General features: G+C 42.3%; 1 protein-coding gene across 2 annotated transcripts; it reads left to right on the top strand.

The window, feature by feature from the left end:
• Window positions 1-238: 238 nt before the first annotated feature.
• Window positions 239-11,275, top strand: LOC306708025 (gamma-enolase; the record flags this gene model as incomplete). Of its 2 annotated transcripts, XM_079175708.1 has the most annotated exons (12): window positions 239-323; window positions 1,209-1,304; window positions 1,551-1,609; window positions 3,937-4,006; window positions 4,950-5,083; window positions 5,598-5,689; window positions 5,878-6,008; window positions 6,497-6,694; window positions 6,784-6,985; window positions 8,613-8,721; window positions 8,815-8,873; window positions 10,886-11,275. In XM_079175708.1, 12 exons carry the CDS (start codon window positions 239-241, stop codon window positions 10,953-10,955), a joined length of 1,305 nt encoding a protein of 434 aa, XP_079031834.1. In that variant the 3' UTR covers window positions 10,956-11,275. The 2 variants fall into 2 exon arrangements, with proteins under 2 accessions (XP_079031834.1, XP_079031835.1); XM_079175709.1 differs by lacking the exons at window positions 1,551-1,609; window positions 3,937-4,006.
• Between the last annotated feature and the right edge of the window lie 2,545 nt (window positions 11,276-13,820).

Genomic DNA, 13,820 nt, shown 5'->3' with positions numbered 1-13,820 from the left:
TCTCTTCTCCCCTGATAGGTTGTTCTCTGCGTGTGTGTGTGTGTGTGTGTGTGATGTAAAAATAGATATTTTTACCCATGAGATCTCTCTCTTTCTCTCTCTTTCTCTCCGTTATTCTCTCTCTTCCTCTTCTTCGGTTCAATCTGAAGCTTCCATACTGTTTCCAGCAGAAAGCCCGACGCATCTCACGAGGAGAAAAGCGATCATAACCTCTTTTCTCCTCTCTGCGTCTCTCAGGATGTCGATCGTCAGCATCGTTGCCAGGGAGATCTTGGACTCCCGGGGAAACCCCACTGTGGAAGTGGACCTTTGCACGGAGAAAGGTGACGACTATCAGAGGGAAACTAAGAAAGTAACACGATGATGTGGACGTCAGATGACAGATGGGGAGATTTAGTCTTCTCAGTTTAAGCACGCTTCAGTACTGAGATAAAAACACGTCACATGACATTTTATACAAGATGATTTATAGATACTTTTTATAGAGAGCATACGGGCAACACAGTCTCAACTCGTCGAATACCGATGCTCGGTCAGCGGCTCTGTGACGCTCGAGCAGCAGTTTGGGACGAGTCTGAGGCAGCGCGTCAGTTTCCGCTTGTTAAATAATGCAGGTTGACTTATTGCATCTCGTGAAGGGCTCATTGCATGAGGACAACATGATCTCAAAAATGTATTCTACACGGCAAAGTGTATATTTAAAATGACCGACACAGGTCTTCATCAGTGCAGGTTGACTTAGTAATTAGATTTACTTACGCAAAATAAAACAATTATGACTTGGAGACACACGGGAAAAGTCGAGTGAAAGTCCGATGTTTGTTCCGTCCAACCTGCCCGACCATCTGCTGTTTATTGACTTTCTTGCAATTTAAACTACGTTAGTAGCTCTAACTGTCTAATAATGCTGTGGATGTGTTTACATTGGAGTTTGTTGGAAGCCTGGTGCGTCTCATACAGACGCTAAAGGTATCGGACGCCGAGGGGCATCGACCAAGCGGCTAACAAAACACATTTGAGACTTCACATATAGCTCACAGAAAAAGGAGAAAGAGAAAGAGGGACATAGAAAAATAGTCAATCTGTTTTAATTTGGGGGGGGGAGAGTATTAAAGGGTTAATGTCTCAATATCAAATGGTATGAACTGCGTGATGGGTTTGTCCTCTCCTCTCTCCATTCCTTGCATTTAAAACTGTAATTCTTTCAGGTCTGTTCAGGGCTGCGGTGCCCAGCGGAGCGTCCACAGGAATCTACGAGGCTCTGGAGCTCCGAGATGGAGACAAGAGCCGCTACAAGGGCAAAGGTACCGGGACGGATCGACTGTGTTTGCGTGTTTTCATTCTTCAAAAAAGTTATATGTATATATTAGAGGTTTTGGTGAGAGCCAGAAGGACTCAACCATACAGTCCAGGTGCAGCTGAAAGACCAAAACAACAAGCAACAGAGACAGAAATGTCCGTCTCCTTCTACCTTTCCTCCTTTATTTGTTGCAGAGTTACAATTTCCCTTTGCTGGCTGACTTATGTTCGTTTGTCCTCTCTTCTTCTAGGAGTTTTGAAGGCGGTCGGGCACATCAACGATACTCTGGGTCCCGCCCTTATAGCCTCCGTAAGTCACTGAAACATACATCCAACTACAACCACATTCTACATACCAAGTCTGGTGTCCTTTGTCTCAGCAGGCCTGTGACTCGAAGAGAGAAGTAGGCACGGAGTAGTTCTTGTTCTGGGAATAACTTCTGGGAATTTGGCTAGTTTTCCAGATTGTAGCTACAGGTTGTGACCATAGACTGCACCTAAGAAGTGCACGTCACACATTGGGACTGCTGTTATGAAGCCTCAAGTTTGTTTTTGCAATCAATGAACCGCAGGAATATTATTTATATCATATTAATATTTGGAATGTGGAGGAGTGACATAGAGATACGGCTCTGATAGCGTCAGCGACCTGTCAATCACAGTAAGCCCCGCCCCTAAAGCATCCCCTGCTTTATGGTCTGTTTGACTCTAAATGGACCATCATTTACTAAATGAACATCATGCTGCATTGAAGAAACGTCGATATTCAACGTATCCTGTGGTTTGCAGAAACGTACAACATGTCTTTCTGCTGGCGGTGTTGGTTGTGAGTGACAGCAGGACTTCTAGAATCAAAGATGTGTTCTTGTGCCTCCACCGTCCACACGGTCAGATTGATTCAGTTGGATCAGTTAATCAGTAAAATGTCCAGTTTGGACCTTAAGTGTGAACACAACGACCTCGGTGACACCAAGCGCAGGTCCGGTCGATCGACGTGCGGACAGGAAGCCGCGAGAATCAGATAAATTCATTGACGCGGTCGGTAACGGAGGAGAAATGTGATGAGCGAGTGTGTAGAGATGCTGTGAAGGAAAGATGACGATACTTTGTCTGTGTGAGAATGAAGTGTGAGTGAGTGAGAGGAACAGTGAGGGAGTGCGTGTGTGTTTGTGTGTGTGTGTGTGAGAATGATGTTATAAGTGCAGCACGGTTTTGATTGATGATCATTGATGATCCATATTGGCAGATACAGAAATACCTTTTTATAGCGTTTTTTGCATAAAATCACAAAATTCAAATGAAAAATGACATTATTGATAAAATAACAAATGTATTATGAGCTTCGTAGAGCGATAGGAAGTTAAACAGCTCATAATTCATCTCTATCTGCTGCGAAAACATCTTCAAACAACTGGATTTATTCAAGTTTCTCAAGATTACATTTGAACAAATCTCGGTGACATTTTAATTCACATTCGCCCAGGACTCATTTTCACTGAGCTGATTTATTGATCACAGTGTCACATCATCAGGGATCAGCGCATAGAAAGCATGAACGCTGATGTCCTCATCGCATATCTTCACTGAATATCTGAATAACGATCGTCGGTTATGTACCCGGGGAGAAGCAGCAAACACGGCTCTGGACTCTGACAATAGTAGATTTCAACAGATTTATGTGTTTTAATACAGCGGGTCTAAGGACCTCTAAACTGATGCACATTAGTTCAAGGACCTCCATCTGAGGAGATTATAGAGCGCTGCAGGAATGAGTCCAGAAGATGAGTCAGCGTTTTGTTACACTTCCTGTTCCCTCGTCTCAAAGTCAATGTGTTTTTTTAATGTCTTTTGATTAGATGTCTGAAATAAGATCTGTGTTTAACACAATCTAAAGATATTTTAACGTTTAGTTCTCCGATATAAAATAGGTAATAAAAACCCCTCCGGTGAATTTAGACGCTTTTAAGCGTCTAAATGAGACGACGAGGCGTCCTCACGAGGACACTCGTCCTCCTTTAGCTCAGCGGTGGAGACGTGAAGTCATGTGACCGCGGTGGAGCTACTTTATAGCCTAACGTTAGCTTTTCACTTCAGCCGATTGTATTTACGCTTTAAAAATCATAAAATTGTTGTTAATTCGTGAAGATTATCTTGCCGAAGTATCATAAATGTTTATTTTCTGCAATAATCTAAAATCCAATGGAAGAATCGCATCAGAACAGAGGAAACATGATTGTTGCTTTTTTACTTAAAGGGTGTTGAGCTTTAGGGCTAGAGGACAGAACGACGCATCAAATTATACGATAATAAAGTTACTGTACATGTAATTAAATTACTCAGAAATATGATTGGTGGACTGTCGAATATAATAAAAGGTTAAAACTGCAACTTTTCTTTCTCACACAGTTAGCTTGGTAAATTCACATTTGTACAAAAGTACCTATTATTATTATTTGTATGATATATAACTTCAAATATGGACTTTTTACATCAAAACCTCAACAGATTTGAGCCAAAATGGATCCCAAAAGATGTCTGAATGTGTCAATAAGCTAAAACTTGTTGTAATAAAGCTAATATATTGCTCCAGCTGTGCGTATTTCTTTACGGTGTGTTTCTGTATGTGTGCGTCTGCAGGGCATCAGCGTAGTGGAGCAGGAGCAGCTGGACAACACGATGATCGAGATGGACGGAACAGAAAACAAATGTGAGTCGAAAAAAAACACGGCTTCGTCAGAGTCCACCAGCTGGAAATCCTCCTCTTCCTCCTCCTCAACCTTCTCCTCCTCTTCCTCTTCCTCCTCTTCCTCCTCCTCGATCCAGCAGCTCCCGTGATGTCACACACACTTTGAAAAATGTATTTTTTTAGCCAAAGCGTTTGTCGCAAAGTGACAACAACAAACACAAATAGAGACGAGAACAAGACAGAGCTCATAGATTGTTTTTGCCAAACAGGCCGAGCTACGCAAACGCTTAATAAATACATTCTCTGTTCATTTATTTTAATCTACAATCAGACCAACTCATCATGTCAGGCAGCGAGGTAAACAGCAGCGAGAGTAACGGCAGGAATTCATTTCAGCCAAAGGAAAGCCGTCGGACTGAACTGGAGCTGAATGTGTTGTGAAATGTTTTTAATTAACTTTCTGTCCTCGTTGAAATATACAATTACAAACAGATTAAAAGTCTCAGAGAGAGTTTATTTATGTTTATTGCAAAGAATAACAAGTAGACCATGAGGATATTTGTATTTGTTTGTGTTGGTAATTCTTCTGTTTATAGTATTAACGCTGAGAAGTTGAAGATGGTTTAAGAATGTAAATGCTTCACTTACAGGCGAAATGAAAAGGAGAATTACAAGATGTGACGTTAATTTAACAAAAGATTATTGAAAAACATAAATAAAAATTAAGCTGCACATAAGGTCTGGTTGTAAATTTAAATTAAATGTTATTATTTTGAATTAATAATGTTGTTTTTGGTCCAAATTTGAAAATAATCTGAAATAAAAATTCATTATTTAGTCATAAACTACCTGAATGTCTGTTAACTCCTCCCACATGAATAACGGCTACAAATGCAAATTGCGATTTAAATAAAAAGGACAGTAAAATAATGAATCATTTCCTGTTTTCTGTCCCGTCAAACAGCTCAGTTTGGGGCCAACGCCATCCTGGGAGTGTCTCTAGCCGTCTGTAAGGCCGGTGCGGCAGAGAAAGACGTCCCCCTGTACCGCCACATAGCCGACCTGGCCGGAAACACGGAGCTGGTGCTGCCGGTTCCTGTAAGTCACAGAACTCACTGCGTCTACACAAGAAAACACGAGGATGACGAGTTGACTTTGCTACTAATTGATTTAAAAAATAAAATATATTTCCTGTTACAGCAACGAGATGAGTCGATTAGGTGTGTAAATGTTTGTTGTTTTGATTATAGGTGATAGTGTTTGCGCTGTAACATGATCTGGATTAATGACCTTTAGGCTTTGATGAACCCCCAATTTACAATTCACACATGTGCAGAAGTTTACAGATGTTTCTTAGTTTCTGATATTCTCTTCTCGTTTCCTCTCCTTGTCTCCTTGTATTCACCTCTCCCCATTCTTCTTCTGTCCTCTCGTTTCCTCTCCCCTCTTCTCCTTGTTTCCTCTCCTCTCGTTTCCTCTCCCCTTTTCTCCTTGCTTTCTCTCCTCTCCCCTTTCTTCTATCATCCACTCATTTCCTATTCCCCCTTTATTCCCTATTCCTGACTCATGCTTGTTTCCTCTCCTTGTCTCCTTGTGTCCTCTCCCCCCTCAGGCCTTTAATGTGATAAATGGAGGATCTCATGCAGGCAACAAACTGGCCATGCAGGAGTTCATGGTTCTTCCTGTTGGAGCCGAGTCTTTCAAGTAAGAATCCATCTCCCAAACTACAACATGAACATGAAGGATTTATAGTTTATTCATTCATTTATTCTTTCCTGTCTTCCTTTTTTCAACTGCTCTCACGTTTTCCCTTTGATTTCTTTCTCTCCTGCCGATGTTGGTCTCTCCGCTCTCTGACCGTCTCGTCCTCCTTCCCTCCCTCCGTCCCTCAGGGAGGCGCTGAGGATAGGATCGGAGCTGTACCACACTCTGAAGGGGGTGATCCAGGAGAAATACGGCCAGGACGCCACCAACGTGGGAGACGAGGGAGGATTTGCTCCCAACATCCTGGAGAACAGTGAGGGTGAGGATCCTCCGTTTAACCCCAACCCGCCTCGTCTTCTTCGCTCTCTTCACATGTGGAGAAAACAGTCGAATAGTCCTTTTCTCTTAGGTTCCTAACTGAGTGGCCGCCATGATAAGAGCTGTTCCAATTCTCTAAATGCCAAGGAAAGGTGCTTCAATGCTTCCTTTATTAGCTCCTTTAGCAGAGGAAACACTGGACCTTCCTTTACGAAAGGAAAGCAGATAATTCAGCCGTCCATGAAAACAAACAATATGCGCATCTTACAGAAGTTTATCAATTATACTCGTACAGTCATAAAGTAATAAGATGCATGTTGATGAATGTAAAGAGACAGGGACAATCCTTCTGTTTAATTTCACATATGTATTTATTTCAAACATGTAACAAATAAGAATATGAAATAAAATGAACATTTTGACATTTATTGCTGAGCTGGAACTAAAACCTCGACTCCCTGCTCTCCATGTCGTCCCTTCACTCCTCAGCTCTGGATCTGCTGCAGACGGCCATAGAGAAGGCCGGCTTCACGGACAAGGTGGTGGTCGGGATGGACGTGGCCGCCTCCGAGTTTTACCGCGAGGGGAAATACGACCTGGACTTCAAATCCCCACCGGATCCGGAGAGACACATCTCTGGAGAGGAGCTGGCGGACATCTATCAGGGCTTCGTCAACAACTACCCAGGTGGACTCTACATCTTTGAGTTGATCTTCAGGTTCGGAGACAAAGACGTCTGTTTTTCCTCACCTCTCCTCTCCTCCTTCCTTTCCCAGTGGTGTCCATCGAGGACCCGTTCGACCAGGACGACTGGGAGGCCTGGTCCCGTCTGACGGCCCGGGTGGGGATCCAGGTGGTGGGCGACGACCTGACGGTGACCAACCCGAAGAGGATAGAGAAAGCTGCCGAGGAGCGAGCCTGCAACTGCCTGCTGCTCAAAGTCAACCAGATCGGCTCCGTCACCGAGGCCATACAGGCGTACGTCTGCTTTAAGTCGATGTCAACGACACTTTTAAATATACTAATAGAGACGCTAAGTCTCTTCCTTCTGGTTGACCTTATTTTGGATGAAACATAGTCAAGGTTCAAGGTTCGAGGATCTTTTATTGTCTTGATGCAACACAGGAATGCACAACAAAAGTCAGTTGTAGCCAATTTGTAACAAACACAAACAAAACAAACCACTTCAGCCAAACAGAAAAAACGTTTTTTATTTGTAAAACGTGCACAAAACCTCGTGGACGGGAACTCGCTCAGCGGCGGCTCTTTCGTTTTGCTTTCAGCTGTTTTACTAACAACTTAATTAATGTAGAAACTAACACGTTGTTAAATTAAATCTGCTTTATTAGGAGGCTTCACAGATCTACAAACACGACTTGTGTGAAGACAACAGGTCCCACGCTGCGCACACTACGGCTCTCTTCTCAGAGAGAGAAATAATCTAACTCGGCCGCCTCGGGCCGGCGAACTTGGACTGATTAAAAAAGGTCATCCGTCTTCGCTGAGACGACAGAGAGGCCTGTAGGAAGATGCGTGGAGGCCCAGCTGCCCTGCTATCAATCACACAATGTGGAGACACACGCGGCATGTTGTCAGTCATCACTCATTACCTGTCAGCCACGTTGACCTTGTGCCAGAGAGCAGGAGCTCCGAACCGACCTGAGCAGGAGATAAACGCAGGACGGGAAGTGACAGCGAGGTTTTTAGGTTGAAGATTAGCCGTCAATCAAATGCAACGACGCAGCTACCGCGTCGGACTGTGCTGTGGATGTCTTTGTGCAGAGAGTGCGTACTCCAGTCTCCAAATGTGTGCGTCATAAATCTCAGACCTAACAAAACGTCACTCAGGGTTATGAAGCCATCAGTCATGACAGAGAAGCTGCGTTACAGCAGAAGGGGGATGAAACAGATAGAAAACGGTGTTGATGACAGCCGAGGTGATGTATTGTGCCCGTCTCATGAAAAGCTTCCTGCGTCGTTAATCTGATATATTGTTTTAATATCTCAGAAGGATGAGATCTTGTTCCTTTTTTTTAAAACCTCAAATTTGACCCCCGGACAACAACAGCATCTTCATCGTCAAGTTGTTAGCAGGTTAACGTTTCAGGTGAGCTCAAATAAATCCCTAATTAATTAACTCCAAGATTGATAATAAGGAGTCAAAACAGACACGATTTCAAGTCTTAAATAAGAAGTATCAACATGAAACATCCCCAGTTGTTTTCTTACATTAAGACAATTGTTATTATTAGTTTTGTGAAATGATTAAATATGCAAAAAAAAACCTCTGTGTGAACCTTCAGCACATAGAGAGGAACGAACGGGTAACGTTTGGTGTATGAAGAGCTGCTGAGGTGGAGATTTCTGGATCAGAGTCTGAGAACAAACTATTTTAGAGAAAACGTCCTTTAAAGAGACGTTTAGTTCAATTACGGACATTTTGAAGACCTAAATCCAGTACTTAAGTTACAAAGTAAAGTAAGAGAGTGGTTTTGTTCTGTGTTCTGTGTTCTTTGTGTCGCCTACTGATAGAAATGCATCCTGTCTTTACGCTGTGAACATCAGGGGGTCGTGTCTGATCATTGCTCTCTCGTCCGTCTCTCAGGTGTAAGCTGGCTCAGGCCAACGGTTGGGGCGTGATGGTCAGCCACCGTTCAGGAGAGACGGAGGACACCTTCATCGCCGACCTGGTGGTGGGACTCTGCACTGGACAGGTGGGGATGACGAGTCACCGCCAAGTGACGTGATCGTGATTAGTTCATTCGTTTGGTTCTCTTGGGTCCTGATCTTTGCTGCCTGTGTTGCAGATTAAGACCGGCGCCCCCTGCAGATCCGAGAGGTTGGCCAAGTACAACCAGCTCATGAGGTCAGTGTGCCGCACGCACACAAACCAATGCATGAACCAGTGCAGCTTCACTGGGATGCAGTAGTGAGATACAGTTCTGGACATGCTGTAAAGTAGATGCATGGCTGCAGACCTTTCCCTCTTATCTTCTTTTATACACATTTTGCCAAAATTGAGCCCGACATATTTGGAAACATTTCTGATCTGGAATTTATGAAGAAATTCTGTGGGTTTGAGCGATGAGGGGCTTCTCCTTTTTTAAAAGGGTTACATACAAAAAGAGAAAATTAACAGTATATACAATAAAGAATAGAAAATGTTCCCCTGACAAACAGTTTCTCAGTATATTGTAGTTTAAATAAGCTATCCTGTTGGAAAAGATGGAACAACTGGACGTTTTGGGAACATGGACACAACTTCTCTTCTTTTTGACGCTGCCAGAGCACACAAATAAAGAGTTTACATCATCAAACCATCTGCGCTTAAGACAAATAAAAGCTGTTTGGAAACCCACGTGGCTGCTGTTCAGAGACAACAGAGCCAGCGGGCCTTATATAGCCATGGCCACGCCCACCTCTCAGGTGCAACCAGTTGCCTTGATGACACAAACCAGAAACATGTGACAGAAAGGTAAAACGAGGCAAACTAGATTCTCTAGATTACAGCATATGAAGTTAAAGCAGCGTGTTCTACGTCGAGCAGGTTCATGAACAGTTTTCATCAGTGAAACCTCAAATAAGTTTTTCTCTTATGAGGCAAAAAATAATTTTAAATGGTCAGAATTTAATTTCAAATGTCTTTAAGAAAATTGACTCGCATACGATACTTTTTCTCCCTCAGGTCGCTGTTCACGACTAGTTTCCCTCTTCGGCATTATATAACGTATTATAAGAAGCAACCATTGTTTAAGTGTTGATGTTATGTGGTATATAACAAGTATTAGAACGGGTTAAACGAACACAGGACTTTCACCCAGGAGACAGCTGTTTGTGTCCTGTGACCTTATGCTTGTTATGGAGCATTTTGTCAGAAAATCAGCTAAAGGTGGTTGATAATTTACGCTAGTTACGTTGTCACGTTACGTTTCTACGTCGTTATTCGAACACAAACCCTGATCTTTGTTCTGACCGTAACTAATTAGTTCTGTTTCCTAAACCTAACCAATCGTTTCTCAGTGTTAATGTCGTTTCAAACGTTGCTTTAGTTCAGAAACATCAACATTCAACGTATCTTGCGGTTTAGGGGGAGAGGGTTGTTAAATACCCAGTTATTGATAATCTGTGTTAGTTTTTTGTCTACATTTTTATTATCCTCATCACCTGCTGGCTGATTTATTTCCCCTCATAAAGTCTTCTAGACTCATTACAACTTTTTAAACATAATGACGGAAACTCCTATAATTTAATATTATTATTATTATACATCTGATTCTCTGTAACTCTCTTTGGCTCCAAATCTGGCAGCAGCCCTGCTACTCTACAACACGCCTCCTCAGATTCCCGCTTTGTCTTAGCGCTAATCATCACAGAGCTAATTGACGTGACAGGCGACAGCAGCGCCGGTGTCACCCCATGTGTCCGAGCCAGTCAGCAGCGGGAGGGAGGAGGGAGGAGGGAGGAGGGAGGAGAGAGGAAGGATCGGCTCAGCGTTGTAATCCCATCGGACTGCTGAGGAGACGCAGGAGAGGTGGAGGGTGGAGAGATTTACAGGGGTATTAACCAGCGATAAACGCTAATCAGTGCAGTGAAGCGTGCACGCACACGTGTACAGACACGCCAAATAAATTAGTCATTTAAACTGCGGCAAGTTGTGACACAGTGGCAGCTTTGGAGATGCTTTTTTAAATTTTTTTTAATCCAGTAAATTTGGTTTCACCTTTTAGATTTGAGTTGTGAGCAGAGAGCTGACCGACTGACACCTCGGAGCTTTGTGTTTTAAACTCCGCTCTGTTACACGTCAGACATGTTTTCACACTTATATGTTTAAATGATTTCTCTCTCCACTCCGTCCTTGTCCCGTCTCATTCTCTGCAGGATTGAGGAGGAGTTGGGCGACCAGGCTCGCTTTGCAGGCCATAACTTCAGGAACCCCAGCGCCCTGTGAAACTGACAGACGAATGACTCACACACACACACACACACACACACACACACACACACACACACACACACACACACACACACACACACACACACACACACACACACACACACACACATCTAAACTGACAGACACGCCAAACATGGGATCGAGCCATGCACGATGAAATATCACACACTCATGAAAAAACACAGGAGCAAAAGAGCCAAGCAAAAACGAAAAAAAAAGATGAAACAACTTATGCACTGGACTTATAGGTGATGATGCTGTATGCACACACACACACACACACACACACACACACACACACACACACACACACACAGATAGAGTATGCAGATGCAACACGCGCTCACGCACATGCAGGGGAATACCATCAAAATATCAAATTTATAAGCCAGACATGCACTGTTACTGTAGTTTCAATAGTTCATGTACAGCCAGAGGACGGACCTGCAAAAATAAAGATTATTGTTGTAAAAACAGAGAGATAAATAAGTAGAGATATAATAGAATACTTTAAACTGACGCACGCAACTGAAAGGTATGAAAAAGAAAAAGAAAAAAAGAAAACTTTCAGCACCAAAAAAAGGACGACGCACTCTCAGAAAGAAACACAAAACAGCTGTTTCAGGGACTGAGTGGAAAAAATAAAAAAAAGTACGACACAAACACACTTACACACTCAGCTGTGTCTCACTCTCACCCGGACACTGAAGTACCTGCACTCCACCCACTTCTGTCCTCCTTCCCTCCCTCCTTTTTGTCTCCTTTTTCCTTCTTGTCGTGTCTGTTTCTCAGTTTTTAAAACCCTCTCTTTCTTCCCGCCCCGATGTGATTCTGATTATTTGTCCTTTTATGCTTGAAAAAAACCCACCTTTGTCCAAAAGAAAAAGAAAACGAATCTAAACGCCTGAATCCCTTCGTTCCTTCTGTTCCCCCTGAATGTCCATAGAATAGCTGTGTTAAGAAAAGATGAAGAAAATAAATACAATTTAAAAAAGAATGCTTGTCATTGAAAATAATGTGAAAATATGTGAAATAAAAAGATGGTAATTTACAATTTCAATCACAGTTAAAAGAATTTTGTCTTTTTTGTGTGTGTGTGTTTCTTGTTCAGCCCAGTTTTGTTGTGATTTTTACGACTCAAATTGACTGAATTTGTAGCTGCTTTATAGAAATAAAAGAAAGGTAAACAGTAATCAACGATTTTGATTATTTTTTGCCCTTTGTGTCCCTCCCGGGACTCCGTAGTTTTTGGCGTAAACACAGCTGTGGTTATTCTAAAATTGCAACTGCTGAGAGAAGCTGTCGGTAATCACAACATGTCATCCGGTGAGTTTCAGAGAAAGATGATCTGAACATGTCATGAACAAGGCGAGTGAATAAAGGACGCGTCTCGAGCTAATGGGAAGGTGTAGAACTACACGAACTGTTACGTTGAAACAACCACAGTTAGGTTTAGTAAAACCTCATTGAGGTTTAACACAAGTACGGAAAACACGATACATTCACTGTTGATACCACAGCGTTTACTATGCATGTATATGTTCACTCGTGTTTACATCATACGGACGGTCAGAACAGATCACAAGGACACAGAGGGGCAGAAAAGTAAAGATCGGAAGTAAAGTTTGAAACTTTAAACTTCTGTGTATCTTTTGTAATGTTGCAAAACTTAAGGCCGCAGAGTTTGTGAACACAAGAAGTTTTGTAGGTCTTTAAAACTTTAAAGGTAGCAGCATGTTTATCTCCTACACACGGATATCTTGATTATAGATATCAGCCAGACGTCCACCGATCACGAGCCCTACCAAACAGAAGACCAGGGGGTCCCAACATGTGGGGCCGTGGCCCCCAAAGAGATCATGAAGATGATGACAAACATTCAGTTTTTCTTTCACACAAATATATATTCATATATATTTTTTTTAACAATTTAAGATCACTTTGGTTCCACATCTCATGGTCACTTTAAAGCTGCTTGTGCATTCCTTCGTTTTACACCAGGATGAGAACACGTTATATCAACGTCATGCAGTCACGATCCGATTGTGACAAAAGCCAGAAATTATATAAACGCAACACAAATCAAACAAAACCTGTTTCAACGCTTTATATATTTATTCATTAATTTAGGTCCAGTGTTGAACATACAGCCAAAGTGTTAACGACATCTTCCACAATAAAAGTCCCTGACTCTTCAAAGCTGCGTAACAACGGAAAGAAAGATATTTTTACTTTATACTATAAGTACATTCTATCCAGAGCTTTTATTTTGAAGTGCCCTGAAGTGACAGTTGGTGTATTTGGGTGAGAGAGAGAGAGAGAACGAGGAGCAACATTAACACAACATTACAACAGTGCTACTAACACACAGAACAACCTGGGGTGACTGATCCTCAAACTTTATCGATACCAGTGTTTCCTGTCGTTCACACAGTGTTCAATGCATCACATCTGTATTTCTATCTCTCAAATGAAGAAAGCAAAACAGCTCACACTTTCTTTTATCCCCTGAAGCTGAACTCACGTCCTCTTTAAAATAAATAAATACAATCAGGCTGGAAACACGAGGATCTATTTGATGTTTACTGACCTTTATATCAACACAATCACGATGCGTGATATTTGATACAGTAACAGACATAATGGTAAAAATAAAAATAAATGTACAGCAGTTTGACTCTATGCTGTAATATGACAAATTATATGGAGCAAATGTGCAGATTTTCCCCCTTTCAAAATAAAAGTGGTCTAATTCGACACACGTCTGTCTTTGGATCAGTCAGCCCAGTTTGAGGACACGTGGCGACTAAAATCTAAAGTGTGTTGTTCTTTGGTCCCGACGGAGACGTTTTTTTTGTG

Source organism: Pholis gunnellus (assembly GCF_910591455.1).
Source record: "Pholis gunnellus genome assembly, chromosome: 16".
Taxonomy (NCBI): domain Eukaryota; kingdom Metazoa; phylum Chordata; class Actinopteri; order Perciformes; family Pholidae; genus Pholis; species Pholis gunnellus.
This window is presented reverse-complemented; position numbering and strand designations above follow the sequence as displayed.